The sequence below is a fragment of the Bombina bombina genome, chromosome 5 (genome assembly GCF_027579735.1).
Source record: "Bombina bombina isolate aBomBom1 chromosome 5, aBomBom1.pri, whole genome shotgun sequence".
NCBI lineage: Eukaryota > Metazoa > Chordata > Amphibia > Anura > Bombinatoridae > Bombina > Bombina bombina.
The window spans coordinates 1,155,994,538-1,156,019,609 of record NC_069503.1 but is presented as its reverse complement, the minus strand read 5'-3'; the positions used below and the strand labels follow the sequence as shown (position 1 = coordinate 1,156,019,609).

The following is a 25,072-nucleotide window of genomic DNA, read 5'->3' as shown; positions in this document are numbered from 1 at the left end:
ATTACTGGTATCAGAAGTAGGTTACTGTGTGTGTGTGAGTCTCATGTAAATCATGTAGTGTTAGTATAATGTAATATTACTGGTATCAGAAGTAGGTTACTGTGTGTGTGTGAGTCTCATGTGCATCATGTAGTGTTAGTATAATGTAATATTACTGGTATCAGAAGTAGGTTACTGTGTGTGTGTGTGTGTGTGTGAGTCTCATGTACATCATGTAGTGTTAGTATAATGTAATATTACTGGTATCAGAAGTAGGTTACTGTGTGTGTGTGAGTCTCATGTACATCATATAGTGTTAGTATAATGTAATATTACTGGTATCAGAAGTAGGTTACTGTGTGTGTGTGAGTCTCATGTACATCATGTAGTGTTAGTATAATGTAATATTACTGATATCAGAAGTAGGTTACTGTGTGTGTGTGTGTGAGTCTCATGTGCATCATATAGTGTTAGTATAATGTAATATTACTGGTATCAGAAGTAGGTTACTGTGTGTGTGTGAGTCTCATGTGCATCATGTAGTGTTAGTATAATGTAATATTACTGGTATCAGAAGTAGGTTACTGTGTGTGTGTGTGTGTGTGTAAGTCTCATATACATCATGTAGTGTTAGTATAATGTAATATTACTGGTATCAGAAGTAGGTTACTGTGTGTGTGAGTCTCATGTACATCATGTAGTGTTAGTATAATGTAATATTACTGGTATCAGAAGTAGGTTACTGTGTGTGTGTGAGTCTCATGTACATCATATAGTGTAAGTATAATGTAATATTACTGGTATCAGAAGTAGGTTACTGTGTGTGTGAGAGTCTCATGTGCATCATATAGTGTTAGTATAATGTAATATTACTGGTATCAGAAGTAGGTTACTGTGTGTGTGTGAGTCTCATGTACATCATGTAGTGTTAGTATAATGTAATATTACTGGTATCAGAAGTAGGTTACTGTGTGTGTGTGAGTCTCATGTACATCATGTAGTGTTAGTATAATGTAATATTACTGGTATCAGAAGTAGGTTACTGTGTGTGTGAGTCTCATGTACATCATATAGTGTTAGTATAATGTAATATTACTGGTATCAGAAGTAGGTTACTGTGTGTGTGTGAGTCTCATGTACATCATGTAGTGTTAGTATAATGTAATATTACTGGTATCAGAAGTAGGTTACTGTGTGTGTCTGAGTCTCATGTACATCATGTAGTGTTAGTATAATGTAATATTACTGGTATCAGAAGTAGGTTACTGTGTGTGTGAGAGTCTCATGTACATCATATAGTGTTAGTATAATGTAATATTACTGGTATCAGAATTAGGTTACTGTGTGTGTGAGTCGCATGTGCATCATGTAGTGTTAGTATAATGTAATATTACTGGTATCAGAAGTAGGTTACTGTGTGTGTGAGTCTCATGTACATCATATAGTGTTAGTATAATGTAATATTACTGGTATCAGAAGTAGGTTACTGTGTGTGTGTGAGTCTCATGTACATCATATAGTGTTAGTATAATGTAATATTACTGGTATCAGAAGTAGGTTACTGTGTGTGTGAGTCTCATGTACATCATGTAGTGTTAGTATAATGTAATATTACTGGTATCAGAAGTAGGTTACTGTGTGTGTGTGAGTCTCATGTACATCATGTAGTGTTAGTATAATGTAATATTACTGGTATCAGAAGTAGGTTACTGTGTGTGTGTGTGAGTCTCATGTACATCATGTAGTGTTAGTATAATGTAATATTACTGGTATCAGAAGTAGGTTACTGTGTGTGTGTGTCTCATGTGCATCATGTAGTGTTAGTATAATGTAATATTACTGGTATCAGAAGTAGGTTACTGTGTGTGTGTGAGTCTCATGTACATCATGTAGTGTTAGTATAATGTAACATTACTGGTATCAGAAGTAGGTTACTGTGTGTGTGTGTGTGTGTGTGAGTCTCATGTACATCATGTAGTGTTAGTATAATGTAATATTACTGGTATCAGAAGTAGGTTACTGTGTGTGTGTGAGTCTCATGTAAATCATGTAGTGTTAGTATAATGTAATATTACTGGTATCAGAAGTAGGTTACTGTGTGTGTGTGAGTCTCATGTGCATCATGTAGTGTTAGTATAATGTAATATTACTGGTATCAGAAGTAGGTTACTGTGTGTGTGTGTGTGTGTGTGAGTCTCATGTACATCATGTAGTGTTAGTATAATGTAATATTACTGGTATCAGAAGTAGGTTACTGTGTGTGTGTGAGTCTCATGTACATCATATAGTGTTAGTATAATGTAATATTACTGGTATCAGAAGTAGGTTACTGTGTGTGTGTGAGTCTCATGTACATCATGTAGTGTTAGTATAATGTAATATTACTGATATCAGAAGTAGGTTACTGTGTGTGTGTGTGTGAGTCTCATGTGCATCATATAGTGTTAGTATAATGTAATATTACTGGTATCAGAAGTAAGTTACTGTGTGTGTGAGTCTCATGTGCATCATGTAGTGTTAGTATAATGTAACATTACTGGTATCAGAAGTAGGTTACTGTGTGTGTGTGAGTCTCATGTAAATCATGTAGTGTTACTATAATGTAATAATACTGGTATCAGAAGTAGGTTACTGTGTGTGTGAGTCTCATGTGCATCATGTAGTGTTAGTATAATGTAATATTACTGGTATCAGAAGTAGGTTACTGTGTGTGTGAGTCTCATGTGCATCATGTAGTGTTAGTATAATGTAACATTACTGGTATCAGAAGTAGGTTACTGTGTGTGTGTGAGTCTCATGTAAATCATGTAGTGTTAGTATAATGTAATATTACTGGTATCAGAAGTAGGTTACTGTGTGTGTGAGTCTCATGTGTATCATATAGTGTTAGTATAATGTAATATTACTGGTATCAGAAGTAGGTTACTGTGTGTGTGAGTCTCATATACATCATGTAGTGTTAGTATAATGTAATATTACTGGTATCAGAAGTAGGTTACTGTGTGTGTGTGAGTCTCATGTACATCATATAGTGTTAGTATAATGTAATATTACTGGTATCAGAAGTAGGTTACTGTGTGTGTGTGAGTCTCATGTACATCATGTAGTGTTAGTATAATGTAATATTACTGGTATCAGAAGTAGGTTACTGTGTGTGTGAGTCTCATGTGCATCATGTAGTGTTAGTATAATGTAATATTACTGGTATCAGAAGTAGGTTACTGTGTGTGTGAGTCTCATGTACATCATGTAGTGTTAGTATAATGTAATATTACTGGTATCAGAAGTAGGTTACTGTGTGTGTGAGTCTCATGTGCATCATGAAGTGTTAGTATAATGTAATATTACTGGTATCAGAAGTAGGTTACTGTGTGTGTGAGACTCATGTACATCATATAGTGTTAGTATAATGTAATATTACTGGTATCAGAAGTAGGTTACTGTGTGTGTGTGAGTCTCATGTACATCATATAGTGTTAGTATAATGTAATATTACTGGTATCAGAAGTAGGTTACTGTGTGTGTGTGTGTGTGTGAGTCTCATGTAAATCATGTAGTGTTAGTATAATGTAATATTACTGGTATCAGAAGTAGGTTACTGTGTGTGTGTGAGTCTCATGTACATCATGTAGTGTTAGTATAATGTAATATTACTGGTATCAGAAGTAGGTTACTGTGTGTGTGTGTGTGAGTCTCATGTACATCATATAGTGTTAGTATAATGTAATATTACTGGTATCAGAAGTAGGTTACTGTGTGTGTGTGAGTCTCATGTGCATCATGTAGTGTTAGTATAATGTAATATTACTGGTATCAGAAGTAGGTTACTGTGTGTGTGTGAGTCTCATGTGCATAATGTAGTGTTAGTATAATGTAATATTACTGGTATCAGAAGTAGGTTACTGTGTGTGTGTGAGTCTCATGTACATCATATAGTGTTAGTATAATGTAATATTACTGGTATCAGAAGTAGGTTACTGTGTGTGTGTGAGTCTCATGTGCATCATGTAGTGTTAGTATAATGTAATATTACTGGTATCAGAAGTAGGTTACTGTGTGTGTGTGAGTCTCATGTACATCATGTAGTGTTAGTATAATGTAATATTACTGGTATCAGAAGTAGGTTACTGTGTGTGTGTGAGTCTCATGTACATCATGTAGTGTTAGTATAATGTAATATTACTGGTATCAGAAGTAGGTTACTGTGTGTGTGAGTCTCATGTGCATCATGTAGTGTTAGTATAATGTAATATTACTGGTATCAGAAGTAGGTTACTGTGTGTGTGTGAGTCTCATGTGCATCATGTAGTGTTAGTATAATGTAATATTACTGGTATCAGAAGTAGGTTACTGTGTGTGTGAGTCTCATGTACATCATATACAGGGAGTGCAGAATTATTAGGCAAGTTGTATTTTTGAGGATTCATTTTATTATTGAACAACAACCATGTTCTCAATGAACCCAAAAAACTCATTAATATCAAAGCTGAATAGTTTTGGAAGTAGTTTTTAGTTTGTTTTTAGTTATAGCTATTTTAGGGGGATATCTGTGTGTGCAGGTGACTATTACTGTGCATAATTATTAGGCAACTTAACAAAAAACAAATATATACCCATTTCAATTATTTATTTTTACCAGTGAAACCAATATAACATCTCAACATTCACAAATATACATTTCTGACATTCAAAAACAAAACAAAAAGAAATCAGTGACCAATATAGCCACCTTTCTTTGCAAGGACACTCAAAAGCCTGCCATCCATGGATTCTGTCAGTGTTTTGATCTGTTCACCATCAACATTGCGTGCAGCAGCAACCACAGCCTCCCAGACACTGTTCAGAGAGGTGTACTGTTTTCCCTCCTTGTAAATCTCACATTTGATGATGGACCACAGGTTCTCAATGGGGTTCAGATCAGGTGAACAAGGAGGCCATGTCATTAGATTTTCTTCTTTTATACCTTTTCTTGCCAGCCACGCTGTGGAGTACTTGGACGCGTGTGATGGAGCATTGTCCTGCATGAAAATCATGTTTTTCTTGAAGGATGCAGACTTCTTCCTGTACCACTGCTTGAAGAAGGTGTCTTCCAGAAACTGGCAGTAGGACTGGGAGTTGAGCTTGACTCCATCCTCAACCTGAAAAGGCCCCACAAGCTCATCTTTGATGATACCAGCCCAAACCAGTACTCCACCTCCACCTTGCTGGCGTCTGAGTCGGACTGGAGCTCTCTGCCCTTTACCAATCCAGCCACGGGCCCATCCATCTGGCCCATCAAGACTCACTCTCATTTCATCAGTCCATAAAACCTTAGAAAAATCAGTCTTGAGATATTTCTTGGCCCAGTCTTGACGTTTCAGCTTGTGTGTCTTGTTCAGTGGTGGTCGTCTTTCAGCCTTTCTTACCTTGGCCATGTGCTTTTGGGCACTCCAGTGATGTTGCAGCTCTGAAATATGGCCAAACTGGTGGCAAGTGGCATCTTGGCAGCTGCACGCTTGACTTTTCTCAGTTCATGGGCAGTTATTTTGCGCCTTGGTTTTTCCACACGCTTCTTGCGACCCTGTTGACTATTTTGAATGAAACGCTTGATTGTTCGATGATCACGCTTCAGATGCTTTGCAATTTTAAGAGTTCTGCATCCCTCTGCAAGATATCTCACTATTTTTTACTTTTCTGAGCCTGTCAAGTCCTTCTTTTGACCCATTTTGCCAAAGGAAAGGAAGTTGCCTAGTAATTATGCACACCTGATATAGGGTGTTGATGTCATTAGACCACACCCCTTCTCATTACAGAGATGCACATCACCTAATATGCTTAATTGGTAGTAGGCTTTCGAGCATATACAGCTTGGAGTAAGACAACATGCATAAAGAGGATGATGTGGTCAAAATACTCATTTCCCTAATAATTCTGCACTCCCTGTAGTGTTAGTATAATGTAATATTACTGGTATCAGAAGTAGGTTACTGTGTGTGTGAGTCTCATGTACATCATATAGTGTTAGTATAATGTAATATTACTGGTATCAGAAGTAGGTTACTGTGTGTGTGTGAGTCTCATGTACATCATGTAGTGTTAGTATAATGTAATATTACTGGTATCAGAAGTAGGTTACTGTGTGTGTGAGTATCATGTACATCATGTAGTGTTAGTATAATGTAATATTACTGGTATCAGAAGTAGGTTACTGTGTGTGTGAGTCTCATGTGCATCATGTAGTGTTAGTATAATGTAATATTACCGGTATCAGAAGTAGGTTACTGTATGTGTGAGTCTCATGTACATCATATAGTGTTAGTATAATGTAATATTACTGGTATCAGAAGTAGGTTACTGTGTGTGTGTGAGTCTCATGTACATCATATAGTGTTAGTATAATGTAATATTACTGGTATCAGAAGTAGGTTACTGTGTGTGTGTGTGTAAGTCTCATGTACATCATGTAGTGTTAGTATAATGTAATATTACTGGTATCAGAAGTAGGTTACTGTGTGTGTGTGAGTCTCATGTACATCATATAGTGTTAGTATAATGTAATATTACTGGTATCAGAAGTAGGTTACTGTGTGTGTGTGAGACTCATGTACATCATGTAGTGTTAGTATAATGTAATATTACTGGTATCAGAAGTAGGTTACTGTGTGTGTGAGTCTCATGTGCATCATGTAGTGTTAGTATAATGTAATATTACTGGTATCAGAAGTAGGTTACTGTGTGTGTGAGTCTCATGTGCATCATGTAGTGTTAGTATAATGTAATATTACTGGTATCAGAAGTAGGTTACTGTGTGTGTGTGAGTCTCATGTGCATCATGTAGTGTTAGTATAATGTAATATTACTGGTATCAGAAGTAGGTTACTGTGTGTGTATGTGTAAGTCTCATGTACATCATGTAGTGTTAGTATAATGTAATATTACTGGTATCAGAAGTAGGTTACTGTATGTGTGTGTGTGTGTGTGTGTGAGTCTCATGTACATCATGTAGTGTTAGTATAATGTAACATTACTGGTATCAGAAGTAGGTTACTGTGTGTGTGTGAGTCTCGTGTACATCATATAGTGTTAGAATAATGTAATATTACTGGTATCAGAAGTAGGTTACTGTGTGTGTGTGAGTATCATGTACATCATGTAGTGTTAGTATAATGTAATATTACTGGTATCAGAAGTAGGTTACTGTGTGTGTGAGTCTCATGTGCATCATGTAGTGTTAGTATAATGTAATATTACTGGTATCAGAAGTAGGTTACTGTGTGTGTGTGAGTCTCATGTACATCATATAGTGTTAGTATAATGTAATATTACTGGTATCAGAAGTAGGTTACTGTGTGTGTGTGTGAGTCTCATGTACATCATATAGTGTTAGTATAATGTAATATTACTGGTATCAGAAGTAGGTTACTGTGTGTGTGTGTGAGTCTCATGTACATCATGTAGTGTTAGTATAATGTAATATTACTGGTATCAGAAGTAGGTTACTGTGTGTGTGTGAGAGTCTCATGTACATCATGTAGTGTTAGTATAATGTAATATTACTGGTATCAGAAGTAGGTTACTGTGTGTGTGAGTCTCATGTACATCATATAGTGTTAGTATAATGTAATATTACTGGTATCAGAAGTAGGTTACTGCGTGTGTGAGTCTCATGTACATCATGTAGTGTTAGTATAATGTAATATTACTGGTATCAGAAGTAGGTTACTGTGTGTGTGAGTTTCATGTACATCATATAGTGTTAGTATAATGTAATATTACTGGTATCAGACGTAGGTTATTGTGTGTGTGTGTGAGTCTCATGTACATCATGTAGTGTTAGTATAATGTAATATTACTGGTATCAGACGTAGGTTATTGTGTGTGTGTGTGAGTCTCATGTACATCATGTAGTGTTAGTATAATGTAATATTACTGGTATCAGAAGTAGGTTACTGTGTGTGTGTGTGAGTCTCATGTGCATCATGTAGTGTTAGTATAATGTAATATTACTGGTATCAGAAGTAGGTTACTCTGTGTGTGTGAGTCTCATGTACATCATATAGTGTTAGTATAATGTAATATTACTGGTATCAGAAGTAGGTTACTGTGTGTGTGTGTGTGTGAGTCTCATGTACATCATGTAGTGTTAGTATAATGTAATATTACTGGTATCAGAAGTAGGTTACTGTGTGTGTGTGAGTCTCATGTACATCATATAGTGTTAGTATAATGTAATATTACTGGTATCAGAATTAGGTTACTGTGTGTGTGAGTATCATGCACATCATTTAGTGTTAGTATAATGTAATATTACTGGTATCAGAAGTAGGTTACTGTGTGTGTGTGTAAGTCTCATGTACATCATGTAGTGTTAGTATAATGTAATATTACTGGTATCAGAAATAGGTTACTGTGTGTGTGTGAGTCTCATGTGCATCATGTAGTGTTAGTATAATGTAATATTACTGGTATCAGAAGTAGGTTACTGTGTGTGTGTGAGAGTCTCATGTACATCATATAGTGTTAGTATAATGTAATATTACTGGTATCAGAAGTAGGTTACTGTGTGTGTGTGTGAGTCTCATGTACATCATATAGTGTTAGTATAATGTAATATTACTGGTATCAGAAGTAGGTTACTGTGTGTGTGAGTCTCATGTACATCATGTAGTGTTAGTATAATGTAATATTACTGGTATCAGAAGTAGGTTACTGTGTGTGTGTGAGTCTCATGTGCATCATGTAGTGTTAGTATAATGTAATATTACTGGTATCAGAAGTAGGTTACTGTGTGTGTGTGAGTCTCATGTACATCATGTAGTGTTAGTATAATGTAATATTACTGGTATCAAAAGTAGGTTACTGTGTGTGTGTGAGTCTCATGTGCATCATGTAGTGTTAGTATAATGTAATATTACTGGTATCAGAAGTAGGTTACTGTGTGTGTGTGTGTGTGTGTGTGTGAGTCTCATGTACATCATGTAGTGTTAGTATAATGTAATATTACTGGTATCAGAAGTAGGTTACTGTGTGTGTGTGTGAGTCTCATGTACATCATGTAGTGTTAGTATAATGTAATATTACTGGTATCAGAAGTAGGTTACTGTGTGTGTGAGTCTCATGTACATCATGTAGTGTTAGTATAATGTAATATTACTGGTATCAGAAGTAGGTTACTGTGTGTGTGAGTCTCATGTGCATCATGTAGTGTTAGTATAATGTAATATTACTGGTATCAGAAGTAGGTTACTGTGTGTGTGTGAGTCTCATGTGCATCATGTAGTGTTAGTATAATGTAATATTACTGGCATCAGAAGTAGGTTACTGTGTGTGTGAGTCTCATGTACATCATGTAGTGTTAGTATAATGTAATATTACTGGTATCAGATGTAGGTTATTGTGTGTGTGTGTGAGTCTCATGTACATCATGTAGTGTTAGTATAATGTAATATTACTGGTATCAGAAATAGGTTACTGTGTGTGTGTGAGTCTCATGTGCATCATGTAGTGTTAGTATAATGTAATATTACTGGTATCAGAAGTAGGTTACTGTGTGTGTGTGAGTCTCATGTACATCATGTAGTGTTAGTATAATGTAATATTACTGGTATCAGAAGTAGGTTACTGTGTGTGTGTGAGTCTCATGTGCATCATGTAGTGTTAGTATAATGTAATATTACTGGTATCAGAAGTAGGTTACTGTGTGTGTGTGTGTGTGTGAGTCTCATGTACATCATGTAGTGTTAGTATAATGTAATATTACTGGTATCAGAAGTAGGTTACTGTGTGTGTGAGTCTCATGTACATCATATAGTGTTAGTATAATGTAATATTACTGGTATCAGAAGTAGGTTACTGTGTGTGTGTGTGTGTGAGTCTCATGTACATCATGTAGTGTTAGTATAATGTAATATTACTGGTATCAGAAGTAGGTTACTGCGTGTGTGAGTCTCATGTACATCATGTAGTGTTAGTATAATGTAATATTACTGGTATCAGAAGTAGGTTACTGTGTGTGTGTGTGTGAGTCTCATGTAAATCATGTAGTGTTAGTATAATGTAATATTACTGGTATCAGACGTAGGTTATTGTGTGTGTGTGTGAGTCTCATGTACATCATGTAGTGTTAGTATAATGTAATATTACTGGTATCAGAAGTAGGTTACTGTGTGTGTGTGTGAGAGTCTCATGTACATCATGTAGTGTTAGTATAATGTAATATTACTGGTATCAGAAGTAGGTTACTGTGTGTGTGTGAGTCTCATGTACATCATGTAGTGTTAGTATAATGTAATATTACTGGTATCAGAAGTAGGTTACTGTGTGTGTGTGAGTCTCATGTACATCATATAGTGTTAGTATAATGTAATATTACTGGTATCAGAAGTAGGTTACTGTGTGTGTGAGTATCATGTACATCATGTAGTGTTAGTATAATGTAATATTACTGGTATCAGAAGTAGGTTACTGTGTGTGTGTGTAAGTCTCATGTACATCATGTAGTGTTAGTATAATGTAATATTACTGGTATCAGAAGTAGGTTACTGTGTGTGTGTGTGAGTCTCATGTACATCATGTAGTGTTAGTATAATGTAATATTACCGGTATCAGAAGTAGGTTACTGTGTATGTGTAAGTTCCATGTACATCATATAGTGTTAGTATAATGTAATATTACCAGTATCAGAAGTAGGTTACTGTGTGTGTGAGTCTCATGTGCATCATGTAGTGTTAGTATAATGTAATATTACTGGTATCAGAAGTAGGTTACTCTGTGTGTGTGAGTCTCATGTACATCATATAGTGTTAGTATAATGTAATATTACTGGTATTAGAAGTAGGTTACTGTGTGTGTGAGTCTCATGTACATCATGTAGTGTTAGTATAATGTAATATTACTGGTATCAGATGTAGGTTATTGTGTGTGTGTGTGAGTCTCATGTACATTATGTAGTGTTAGTATAATGTAATATTACTGGTATCAGAAATAGGTTACTGTGTGTGTGTGAGTCTCATGTGCATCATGTAGTGTTAGTATAATGTAATATTACTGGTATCAGAAGTAGGTTACTGTGTGTGTGTGAGTCTCATGTACATCATGTAGTGTTAGTATAATGTAATATTACTGGTATCAGAAGTAGGTTACTGTGTGTGTGTGAGTCTCATGTGCATCATGTAGTGTTAGTATAATGTAATATTACTGGTATCAGAAGTAGGTTACTGTGTGTGTGTGTGTGTGTGTGTGTGAGTCTCATGTAAATCATGTAGTGTTAGTATAATGTAATATTACTGGTATCAGACGTAGGTTATTGTGTGTGTGTGTGAGTCTCATGTACATCATGTAGTGTTAGTATAATGTAATATTACTGGTATCAGAAATAGGTTACTGTGTGTGTGTGTGTGAGTCTCATGTGCATCATGTAGTGTTAGTATAATGTAATATTACTGGTATCAGAAGTAGGTTACTGTGTGTGTGTGTGTGAGTCTCATGTACATCATGTAGTGTTAGTATAATGTAATATTACTGGTATCAGAAGTAGGTTACTGTGTGTGTGTGAGTCTCATGTGCATCATGTAGTGTTAGTATAATGTAATATTACTGGTATCAGAAGTAGGTTACTGCGTGTGTGAGTCTCATGTACATCATGTAGTGTTAGTATAATGTAATATTACTGGTATCAGAAGTAGGTTACTGTGTGTGTGTGAGTCTCATGTACATCATATAGTGTTAGTATAATGTAATATTACTGGTATCAGAAGTAGGTTACTGTGTGTGTGAGTCTCATGTACATCATGTAGTGTTAGTATAATGTAATATTACTGGTATCAGAAGTAGGTTACTGTGTGTGTGTGTGTGTAAGTCTCATGTACATCATGTAGTGTTAGTATAATGTAATAATACTGGTATCAGAAGTAGGTTACTATGTGTGTGTGAGTCTCATGTGAATCAAATAGACAAAGTCACACAATATGACTATGATTAACAGTTTCTGAGTTACTTTATCTTACCTGGAAATGCACCACTTGCTATTCTTCTTTGGCCGGAAGCACTTCCCTGAGAACACGGCTAAAGTACAAAAGAAGAATAGGTAGATGCTCATTTTGTCTGGAAAATGTTTGTTTGTTTGATTAAATAATAAGGTGTCACACTGTCTCCTGTTGTTTAGAGCATGTCACTTCTCCTGCCAACCTGACCTGCACTATGGGTGCTACAGTCCTGTCAGTTGCACACATGTCCCTTACCTCACTAATGTGTGTGTTATTAATGAGGTAAGCTACTTAAGCTCTTTGGTATTTTACAAACTCCTCCTCAGCTTAGGAAGCTATTTTTCTGCAAGTATAACTATATAAGGCCACTTCCCTGAACCTGAAGCACCCGTGTATAGAAGAGTCTTCTGGTTGCACTGCTTATTCCACTGAAAATGTGTGTACCAATTCCTTATTGGACTTTACACTGCCTTTAGATCTCAACTCTGTTTATGATCAGTTTTTATCCCTTTGACCACTGGCTTGACCTTGACTACACCATTAGATTGTGATTGTTCTGTTATTTGCCTTCCTGATTCTGATCCATGGCTTGGACTTAACTTATCTTCTGTATCCTGTTTCTGTACCTGCTATGCCCACCTGCTGCCAACCTTGCCTGTCAAACCATCCTTGACCTCTCACCTGCTTGGTCTCTTTCCAGGGTATCATACTTTGTGATGACTTAGTACTTATTTTGTGACACTTCCCAGCCTAATGGGGCCTTCCAGGACATACATTATCCTACTAGGCCTGATATAAGGCTTGAGGCAACAAGACAGAGGCATAATGTTTTACTAAACATGAAACTACATTTCCACCAACTGTTGTTTAATATTATCTTTAATGAGATTTATTAGATTTGTATGTTTTACATGATGTATATTATATGCATCTTTATATAATGTGTATTATATATGTATTAGAGCCGAAGACCTTCCGGGGCATCTCTTGTGCTTACGAAAAAGGCTTGCAAGAATAAAGTAAAACAGTATAAATTAAAGGAGTATAAAGTAAAGGAATATAAGGTAAAGGAATATAAAGTAAATGCATATAAGGTAAATGAATATTAAGTAAAGGAATATAAGGTAAATTAATATAAAGTAAATGAATATAAAGTAAAGGAATATAAGGTAAATGAATATAAAGTAAATGAATATAAAGTAAAGGAATATAAAGTAAAGGAACATAAGGTAAAGGAATATAAAGTAAATAAATATAAAGTAAATGAATATAAAGTAAAGGAATATAAAGTAAAGGAATATAAAGTAAATAAATATAAAATAAATAAATATAAAGTAAAGGAATATAAGGTAAAGGAATATAAGGTAAATGAATATAAAGTAAAGGAATATAAAGTAAATGAATATAAAGTAAAGGAATATAAAGTAAATGAATATAAGGTAAAGGAATATAAAGTAAAGGAATATAAAGTAAATGAATATAAAGTAAAGGAATATAAAGTAAAGGAATATAAAGTAAATGAATATAAAGTAAAGGAATATAAAGTAAATAAATATAAAGTAAAGGAATATAAAGTAAATGAATATAAAGTAAATAAATATAAAGTAAATAAATATAAAGTAAAGGAGTATAAAGTAAAGGAATATAAAGTAAAGGATATAAAGTAAATAAATATAAAGTAAAGAAATATAAGGTAAAGGAATATAAAGTAAAGGAATATAAAGTAAATGAATATAAAGTAAATGAATATAAAGTAAAGGAATATAAAGTAAATGAATATAAAGTAAATGAATATAAAGTAAAGGAATATAAAGTAAATTAATATAAAGTAAATGAATATAAAGTAAAGGAATATAAAGTAAATGAATATAAGGTAAATAAATATAAAGTAAAGGAATATAAAGTAAAGGAATATAAAGTAAATGAACATAAAGTAAATGAACATAAAGTAAAGGAATATAAAGTAAATAAATATAAAGTAAAGAAATATAAAGTAAATGAATATAAAGTAAATGAATATAAAGTAAATGAATATAAAGTAAATGAATATAAAGTAAAGGAATATAAAGTAAAGGAATATAAGGTAAATGAATATAAAGTAAAGGAATATAAAGTAAAGGAATATAAAGTAAAGGAATATAAGGTAAAGGAATATAAAGTAAAGGAATATAAGGTAAATGAATATAAAGTAAAGGAATATAAAGTAAATGAATATAAGGTAAATGAATATAAAGTAAAAGAATATAAAGTAAAGGAATATAAAGTAAAGGAATATAAAGTAAATGAATATAAAGTAAAGGAATATAAGGTAAATGAATATAAAGTAAAGGAATATAAATTAAATAAATATAAAGTAAATTAATATAAAGTAAAGGAATATAAAGTAAATGAATATAAAGTAAATGAATATAAAGTAAAGGAATATAAGGTAAATGAATATAAAGTAAAGGAATATAAGGTAAATGAATATAAAGTAAAGGATATAAAGTAAAGTAAAGGAATATAAAGTAAAGGAATATAAGGTAAAGGAATATAAATTAAAGGAATATAAAGTAAATAAATATAAAGTAAATTAATATAAAGTAAAGGAATATAAAGTAAAGGAATAGAAAGTAAATGAATATAAAGTAAAGGAATATAAAGTAAATAAATAGAAAGTAAATTAATATAAAGTAAAGGAATATAAAGTAAAGGAATATAAAGTAAATTAATATAAAGTAAAGGAATATAAAGTAAAGGATATAAAGTAAAGGATATAAAGTAAATGATTATAAAGTAAAGGAATATAAAGTAAAGGAATATAAAGTAAAGGAGTATAAAGTAAAGGAATATAAAGTAAATAACAAAAATTATGCTTACCTTCTGATGGAAAGAGTCCACAGCTGCATTCATTACTTTTGGGGATTAAGTACCTGGCCACCAGGAGGAGGCAAAGACACCCCATCCAAAGGCTTGAATACTCCTCCCACTCCCCTCATCCCTCAGTAATTCAGCCGAGGAACAAGGAACAGTAGAAGAAATATCAGGGTGAAAGTGTAAACCTGGAACTTCTGCTTGTAAGCCTGAGTAGCTAACGCTATGATTACCTAGGTCCTGAAAAAGACAACGTCTCTTAGAACCCACTCCCAGCCGGGCCAGCCCAAGCATCGGCAGGTCTAAAGCAGGGGAACAGACCCCCAAAACCAGCTCAAAAATGAGCTGAAGAATGGCCACCGCCCTCCAACTGAGCACGGGTACAACCCGACTCCAAGAACAGACAACAAGGCCGAAGACCCAAGGATCTAACAAAAATGCCCAACATAGTCTCAACACAAAGCCAGCAAGACTCCAGATGGAATGTAACAACCGAGAGAGAACACCTCTCTCTGAAGCTTAACCCATAATTCCAACCTCCTGAAATCAGGAGAAGAAAGGGACCACATCTCCAGAAGAAGGAGCATATGCCCTTATCCTAAGAAAAGGGATGGGGCCAAAAGGCAGCACCTGTCCACGAGCCACGAAGCCCCAGGCTAAAGAAGAAATCAATCCCCAACACAGATGCACATTGAAAGGGATCCCCTAAGACTAGCTCACTAACACATATCCCATGTGCAATAGAAGCAGCAGAGACATTGCAAACCCATTCGTCTACAGAGCATTGAATCCAAGGCCAGGGTTACTACAGCAAGCTGACCCAGGGAATCCGACCATAAGGCGCAGAACAGCCCAATGTGCAACAGTCACTCAGAAAACCTGGCCAACCATGACCAGGTCAAGTAGTCCGAGTAAGGACATAGCCCAAGTTCCCAGGAACTGGGGAACCCCAAACCAGCCCTTAAGCCTAAAAGTCCGGTAACAACCCACAACGGGATCCACAAGGGAAAATGCTGAGCGAAGCCTCAGTAACTGGAAGCTCGAGGGAAAAAACAGGTCTGGGCTCCCAATTGTTTAAACAAACAATATCCAAGAACGTACCACCCCATCTGATATGAAAAACCAGACCACAGGGGATATCAATGTATATCCAGAACAACTCGGATAACGAGAAGAACTCGCAAGTCCCAACCTAAGTAAGGGACCACCCATTGCCGGAGTCCAACAATCCAAAGGAGCAAAGGTAGGAACAACGACCCTAGGGCCCCTAGACTCACAAACAGCCTCACAACAACAAGGTAAGGAAAGAACAACAAGTTCTGGGAAGAACCCAAGCAAGTTCAAAGGAGAACACTCCCAGAGTCCCTAACAGGGACAACCATCTCCCGGAGGGGAACCCAGGTCCCTAAAATGAGACCTAACCCACACAGAGACAACGGAAGAAGACCCAAAAAGTCTCCTAAAACAGCTAGACAGTACACAGTCAATGTGCATAAGCTGCAGCTGGTTACATACTGCAAACCATGAGCTGCAAGGCAGCTGTCAAACTACTAGCTGCTGAGGACCAAGTTCACAAAGGACGAGTCCTGAACCTTAAAAACGGCCAACGACTCAAGACGGCGGGAAGAGGGCGCTAAGCCCCCCAACCCTCCACTATGTGGGGAAGGGAACTCTAGGGTCCGATAACACCAGACCAAGAGAGAGTGACGCATGGGAAACACCACTGACCCAGTCATCCAGATTGAAGGCTATAAGGACTGAGACAATCCTTCTCACCTCATGGACCCACAGGTCCTCTAGAATGCTTAGTTGAAAACTGTAAAATAATGATAACATAAGCAATCGGCGCCTTGACTGGACCAGCCAAGAAGAACAGCGCCACATGTCTGAACAGCCCCAAGACAGAACTGAACCCAACAGGACCAGCCTGCAACCAGGGTCCTAACCGTCAAGCTGCATAACTCCTCCCTCAGAGAGGAAAAAGGGAAAACAGGCAACCATAGGACTAACATATCCCCAAAAACACTTCCGTAGAAGTAACAGAGTATCGATCCAAGTTTAAGATTCCCAAAGGAAACAAATAAACAAAATAAAAGACATCCTAATCGGATAAAAAGAAAATATAAGGCAACCCGTAGGTTAACGCCCAAGAAGAAAACAGGCCCACCCGCAGCCAAACAGAGCCCTACTCTTCCAAACCAACTGTGAAGGATCTCAATAAGAACCGTCAGGAGATTACATCATCCCCACATGTCTAATGAGGTGCACCATTCGAAGAAGCAGACTAAAAATTCCCGTATCCGGTCATTTAATAACTGAAAAACATGTCTGAGTTAGACGCGAAGGCGCGCAACTCTGTAATGAAAGGCACAACATTTAGGGACAGCTACACCTGCAGGGAACTGTACAGGCCCTTCCCAAGGCGGTTGTGGTATTGTGAGCTTTGTAAATCAGGAAACAAGTATTTATGGCAATAGTTATGAAGGTTAGCCCTAAAAATTAGAGCTTGTTGCTCTTTTTTGTATTAATCAGAAAACAACTTCTATGTAGCCTGATTAAACAATATGAGACATTTAATATATGATGAATTTTAGTATTAACTACAAACTTATGTGTTAATAAAGATAAGGATATAATAATGAGATAAATATCATATGTTCAATATATATCGAAAGGAAGCCACGGAAGGAGTAGATATACTGACATGGTCTGAATCAGTAATGATAGTAACAAAAATAGAACTCCTTTACTTCACGCAATCACACACATCCTAAAATATTTACAGGTTCAGACACTCCGCAGACACACATTGTTTGTTTGTAATGGATATTGCAGATAATAGGATTTGCCCAATAATTCAGAATGGTGACAACAATATGCAGGTAAGAAGCTTAAAGGCTTTAGTTTGGTTCGTGTACGTTACCACCTTAAGGACCGTGAGTGTTCCGTTACCGCATTGGGAGATCCGTGTCTGGGACAGGCAGCGTGTGTGAATGCGGCTTACTTCCGGGTAGCGGTAAAAAAGTAGATCCGGCCGTTCAGTGATCCAGACTCGGTAATAACAAAGTTGCACAAAAACATATGAGATTCAAAAAGGTAACAAAAGTAAATATTGGAACGATACTTAGCACAGAATACGAGTGATAGGAGACCTGAAATAGGAATAGCTACATCAGAGTAGGTATGACTTCAATAATCAGGCAGTAAATGAATGCAACAGGTAGTCCTTAAATAGGAAGGAGATCACATAGGAGGAGTTAGAGTTAAAGGTATACCACATCTCCCCCCCTTCAAGGAAGCACCCCAGGGGATTCCAAACTAGGTTTCTCAGGATAGCGGCGATGAAAGTTCCGCAGAAGACGGGGAGTGCGAAGATCAGAATGAAGTTGCCAAGAGTTATCCTCCGAACCATAACCCTTCCATTTCACAAGGTACTCCAACCTCCGTCTATGGATCCTAGAATCCAACACAGCTTCAACCTCATACTCCTCTCGATCATCAATGACTATCGGAGGTGGTCTAGACAAGGAGAGGGACTGAGGTGAAGGAAGATATGGCTTCAGCAAAGAGACGTGGAAAGAGGGGTGAATTTTAAAATCCTGAGGAAGCTCCAATCTCAAAGCATTCGGGTTGATTATTTTAGACACCTTAAAAGGACCCAAATATTGATTAGCTAGCTTTTTGCTAGGAACGGAAAGTTTAAGATTCTTTGTTGATAGCAGAACTAAATCTCCAATTTGATAGGTAGGACCTGCTGTATGATGGGTATCATACAACCTTTTCTGATATTCTTTGGCTTCTGAAAGATGTTTTTTCAGTTTGTCCAGCCTTTCATGTAAGTTAGTCGCAAAATCCAATGCAGATGGTGAGTTCACTTGTTGAGAACTCAAAGAGATGGTGGTAGGATGATATCCGTAAGTAACAAAGAATGGGGATAATTTAGTTGATGAAGAAGTGGTATTATTATAACAGAACTCTGCCAAAGGTAGATAAGATGACCAATCATCCTGAAGATGAGATATGTAGCAGCGAAGATATTGCTCAAGGGTTTGGTTAAGTCGTTCCGTGAGACCATTTGTCTGGGGGTGAAATGCAGTCGAGTATCGTGAATCAATCTGGATTAGCTTGCATAAAGATTTCCAAAAATTAGAGGTAAATTGAGTACCACGGTCAGTTATAATAACTTTAGGCAATCCATGCAAGCGAACTATATTGTCTAAGAAAACATGAGCTGTTGTGAAAGCTGTAGGAAGACCTTTTAATGGAATGTAATGAGCCAGTCTTGTTAAATGGTCAATGACGACTAAGATAGTATTGTATTGATGGGATTCAGGTAATTCAACAATAAAGTCCATTGATATGGTACTCCAGGGTTTGTCAGGAATAGGCAGAGGAGACAAAAGACCTGATGGTCTTTTGTGAACTAACTTATTTCTGGCGCAGGTATCACAATGTTTTACATAATTTGTTATATAAGCATCCATGAGTGGCCACCAATAATTTCTCCTAGTTAGGTCAATAGTTTTAGAAATACCTGGATGACCCGCAAGAGTCCCATCATGGGTTTGTTTAAGGATGGAAGATCTCATTTGTTGGGGGATGTAAAGTTTAGATTTATGGTAAAAAAGACCAGTATTGGAATCTTTCTGACAGTCTATTCCATGTGGTGGTTCATGCTTTAATTCTTTTAATATATCTTCTTCCAAAGGTGTAAGTAAACCTATAATCTTTTCTTTTGGAATGATTTGGTTGATTTGATCTTGAGTGTCTTGATCATGTTGTCTAGAGAGAGCATCGGCTTTGGTATTCAAGTGTCCCGGTCTGTATGTTAGAAGAAAATTAAAACGATCAAAAAATATCGACCATCTTGCTTGTCGTGCAGACAAAGTCTTACTTGTCTTTAGGAATTCAAGATTTTTATGGTCGGTAAAAATCTTAAAAGGCAGTTTGGAACCTTCTAATAAATGTCTCCAGTGTTCTAGGGCACGTTTTATAGCTAGAAGTTCTTTATCTCCTATGCTATAGTTTTTCTCAGCGCTAGTCAACATCTTCGAATAAAAAGCAATAGGATGAATCTCAGTCATGTTTTTATCCTGTTGTGATAATACTGCACCGATACCTGAGTCAGATGCATCTACTTCAAGAATAAATTCTAAATCAAAGTCTGGCATAGCTAAGATGGGTGCTGTGGTAAAATATTCTTTCAACTTGTTGAAAGCTTGACTTGCGGATTCTGTCCATTTAAATCTTTGTTTTTCACTAGTAAGTGCTGTTAATGGTTTAACGATTGAAGAAAATTTTTTAATAAACTTTCTATAAAAGTTCGCAAAACCAATGAATCGTTGTACAGATTTTGTTGAAGTGGGAGTAGGCCAATTCAAAATTGCTGATACCTTCTCCGGATCCATTTGTATTTTGTTGGGACTGATGATGTAACCCAAGAATTTTATTTCTGTAACATGAAAAGAACATTTTTCCAATTTAGCATATAATTTGTGTTCTTTTAAACGAGTTAATACCCAGCGTACATGTTTTTCATGTTCCTGTGGTGTTCTAGAATAAATTAGGATGTCATCAAGGTATATTATGACACAAACGTCAATCAGGTCTCGGAATATCTCGTTTATAAAAAACTGAAAAGTTGCTGGGGCATTACTCAGACCGAAAGGCATTACATTATACTGAAAAAGGCCATATCTAGTCCGGAATGCCGTCTTCCATTCGTGACCCTCTTTGATTCTAATCAAATTATAAGCCCCCTTTAAATCTAGTTTGCTGTAAATAGTGGCACCAGTTAGACGCTCCAAAAGTTCTGGTATTAAAGGTAAAGGGTATCTGTTTTTTATTGTGATGTTATTCAATGCCCTATAATCAATAATAGGTCTTATGGTACCATCCTTGTTTCTTACTAGAAACATTCCTGCAGCTGCAGGGGATGTGGAGTGTGAAATAAATCCCTTACGTAAATTTTCGTCTAGGTAATTTCTAATATATTGAAGTTCCTCTTGAGAGAGAGGATAGATCTTACCATGAGGGATTTTAGAACCAGGTATTATATCGATAGGGCAGTCAAAATCCCTATGGGGTGGAAGGTTTTCTGCCTCTTTTAAATTGAATACTTCTGCCAAATCCTGATAACACGAGGGTAAACCATTATCAAGTGACGCTATGGTTTGATGTGGGTAACAAGTCTTTGAACAAAAGGCAGAATCTAATGTTACCTTACTTGAAACCCAATTTATGTTTGGGTTGTGTTTCTTCAACCAAGGATACCCTAAGATGAGAGTATGCTGATGTATGGATATGAGATCAAAGGATAAATATTCAGTGTGTCCTAGGAATGATGTTACAAGCAGGGGAACAGTATGATGTGTGATAGGTCCTTGTTCTATGAATGAACCATCTATTAACTTCATGGAGACAGGGTTTTGTTTGCATATAACTGGTATTTTATTTTTATATACATAGGTGGAATCAATGTAATTGCCAGATGCTCCTGAATCAATTAATGCCTTGGTTTGGATATTTTTCTGGTCCCACTGTAAAGAAATGGACAAAGTCATATGGGTATCATTTGTAATGCTGTAAATAAAGTCACTGGTTATTGTCTTACCGTTCTTTTGTTTTTTTTAACATAGGACAAGTGGATACTGAATGTTCCTTGTGAGCACAGTATAAACAGAGGTTTTCCAACCTCCTTCTAATCTTTTCCTCTGGTGGCAGAGGTCCTCTAAGAACTCCAATCTCCATGGGGGTAGCACTGCCATGAGCTCTGTCATGGCTTGTGATGACTTGGTAAGGTTTCCTGGATGGGGTATCATAAGAGGCCCTCTCTGCTCGCCTTTCTCTCAAACATCGATCCAAAGAGGTGCTTAATTTGATAAGCCCCTCAAGAGTATCAGGGATCTCCAGACGTGAAAGTTCATCTTTGAGTGATTCAGACAACCCCAGACGATATTGATTCTTTAAACTGATTTCATTCCACTGAGAGTCCTCTGCCCACATCTGAAACTCAGTGGTATAATCCTCCACATTTCTCTTACCCTGTTTTAAAGACCTTAATCTCGTTTCAGCATTTATTTGAGTATTTGAGTCTTGATATAGACTAGTCAAAGCAGAAAAAAAATCCTGTAATGAATCTAGGATAGGATTATTGTTTTCAAAAAACCTATTAGCCCAAGTCCTAGGTTCACCTTGTAAAAAAGATATTGTGGTACATACTTTAATGCGCTCAGTGTGATAAGTCTTAGGTCTAAGGGAGAATAATAAGTTACAGGCATTCTTAAATTCCCTGAACTCAGAACGTTTCCCTGAGAAAGATTGTGGATAATTAATATGAGGTTCAGGTGGATCATGAGGTTTTTGTGAAACATAATCTTTAACTATAGTTTTAAGTGCAGCATTTTCAGTTTGCACTTCAGTTACTGCTCTTGCCAAATAATCAAGTTTGAGATAGACATTATTAAACTCCTTCTTTATTTCATTAGGATCCATAATAGTAAATATTCCAATCAAAAAAGATTTTGATTGTCTTTTGGGCCTGATTATTATGTGGTATTGTGAGCTTTGTAATTCAGAAAACAAGTATTTATGGCAATAGTTATGAAGGTTAGCCCTAAAAATTAGAGCTTGTTGCTCTTTTTTGTATTAATCAGAAAACAACTTCTATGTAGCCTGATTAAACAATATGAGACATTTAATCTATGATGAATTTTAGTATTAACTACAAACTTATGTGTTAATAAAGATAAGGATATAATAATGAGATAAATATCATATGTTCAATATATATCGAAAGGAAGCCACGGAAGGAGTAGATATACTGACATGGTCTGAATCAGTAATGATAGTAACAAAAATAGAACTCCTTTACTTCACGCAATCACACACATCCTAAAATATTTACAGGTTCAGACACTCCGCAGACACACATTGTTTGTTTGTAATGGATATTGCAGATAATAGGATTTGCCCAATAATTCAGAATGGTGACAACAATATGCAGGTAAGAAGCTTAAAGGCTTTAGTTTGGTTCGTGTACGTTACCACCTTAAGGACCGTGAGTGTTCCGTTACCGCATTGGGAGATCCGTGTCTGGAACAGGCAGCGTGTGTGAATGCGGCTTACTTCCGGGTAGCGGTAAAAAAGTAGATCCGGCCGTTCAGTGATCCAGACTCGGTAATAACAAAGTTGCACAAAAACATATGAGATTCAAAAAGGTAACAAAAGTAAATATTGGAACGATACTTAGCACAGAATACGAGTGATAGGAGACCTGAAATAGGAATAGCTACATCAGAGTAGGTATGACTTCAATAATCAGGCAGTAAATGAATGCAACAGGTAGTCCTTAAATAGGAAGGAGATCACATAGGAGGAGTTAGAGTTAAAGGTATACCACAGCGGTAGACCCGGGACAATAGGGCACAAGCACAATTGCGCATAAACGTCTGGACTCTGTAGATGAATAATCACCAAGAATATGTGGAAGCGAAAACGTGCTGCAACCTCCGGGGGGGAACAAGCCACCCTGCATGGAGGAATAATCATAATCTGGGTTACTCGCATGTGTAGAAGTATGAAGCGGTAGGGAACTCGCCTCTTGGAGGACAGGACCCCCAGAGGTGGATGGCTCAGCTGTCCCTTGAGTCCCCGAGCTTGAGGAACAAGGCGCTCTAATACGGCACACCGAACATAACTGATTGACATGTGTCAACGAGGCCAATCTGGACTCTTCCCCGGACAAAGAATCTGAATCTAAATTAGAACAGTCTCAGTATCAGAATTCTCCATAACTGAGTCTGAAATTTGAACAGTCTCAGCCTCAGAATCCTCCATAACTGGACTATAAGACAAAAAAAAATGGCACCTGACACCCACAATGGCTGGGGCACTCACCACCTCCTATGAACCAGACCCCTGCGAACTAGAATTTCTCCGTCGCCACATGGTCAGGAATGTGGAAATGGAAGACGGAGCGTAATCACGCCCGAACAGAAGGTGAACCGTATAGTAAAAAAAAGTGCGCCCAACCATAAGGTCGCATCACTTCCAAAGGCCCTTATGTTCCAAGCCATGAGCCCATTTAACACTACACATAAGCAGATTGAATCAAATAACAAAAATTATTAAAAAAAACCCTGATCAATAACCCCCCTCAGGAGATATTAACGCTTGATTCCAAGATACTAAAAGGAGACTCACTGAGACCCTTATGTTAAGTTAGTCCCGCAAGGTGGTAGCCTTTCGGGAAAATATCTTTATTACAGTACATTCAAGAAGAAAGAAAATGAAATGATCTTACCGGAATCTACGCCGTTGAACAACAACACGGCTCTTCAAGTGTGACAGATAGTAGCATCGCATCTGCCATGGACTTGAGAGAAGAATGCAAGCAGCGGAGCAAAGTTCGACAACGCCGATTGCTTGAGGAGCTGTTAACATGAGTCAGGATGGTTTCGCAGAAAGACTCTCCCTGCATCTCCGGACTCATCCAAGCCCTCACTGAGAGACTGACAGGACTACTTAAAACTCCTGTCCCTGCCGAAGAGTATTACCCTCCATAAGAGACAAATGAAATTCTGACACTTCTCTGCCAACCTCCTGGGATGAAAGGCAAAGAATGACTGGAGGATGAGGGAAGTGGGAGGAGTATTTAAGCCTTTGGCTGGGGTGTCTTTGCCTCCTCCTGGTGGCCAGGTTCTTAATTCCCAAAAGTAATGAATGCAGCTGTGGACTCTTTCCATTTAAGAAGAATAAAAATAAAGTAAATAAATATAAAGTAAAGGAATATAAAGTAAAGGATATAAAGTAAATAAATATAAAGTAAATAAATATAAAGTAAAGGAATATAAAGTAAAGGAATATAAAGTAAAGGTTAGGATCCTTTCAGATATTTCGCTAACCAATCCTGGCCGGTAGTCTTGTTATCCCGGCGTCAAGTGAAGTGATAACGAAAAATCTAATAGGATAGTAATGATAGGACCCAGGAGGAAGAGGACTATAGTATAGGAGATTAACTAGGAGCTGAATACCAGGAAGAGACCGGGAAGGTCAAAGCGGAGTCGACAAGCCCGGGGTCAAACCAAACAGTCACCGGAAGCAGAATCAGAATCTAGAAGAGTAGTCAAGGAGATCAGGTCACAAGCCAAGGTTTGATATCCAAATATATAGCACAAAACACACCCAGAGATAAATTCAATACAAGGGCAATGAAATAGAGAAACTGAATGGCATATAAAGGAAAAAGTGCGCCAAAGGTGACAGGATGCGTCACA

At 36.6% G+C, this 25,072-nt stretch overlaps 1 protein-coding gene across 1 annotated transcript in view; it reads right to left on the bottom strand.

The window, feature by feature from the left end:
• The window catches only part of LOC128661761 (uncharacterized), a 111,367-nt gene that overhangs the window by 7,249 nt on the left and 79,046 nt on the right, over positions 1-25,072 (bottom strand). The window contains exon 4 of the mRNA XM_053715981.1: positions 11,964-12,021. Within this exon, the coding sequence (XP_053571956.1) occupies positions 11,964-12,021 (58 nt within the window). The remainder of the gene's footprint in view (positions 1-11,963; positions 12,022-25,072) is intronic.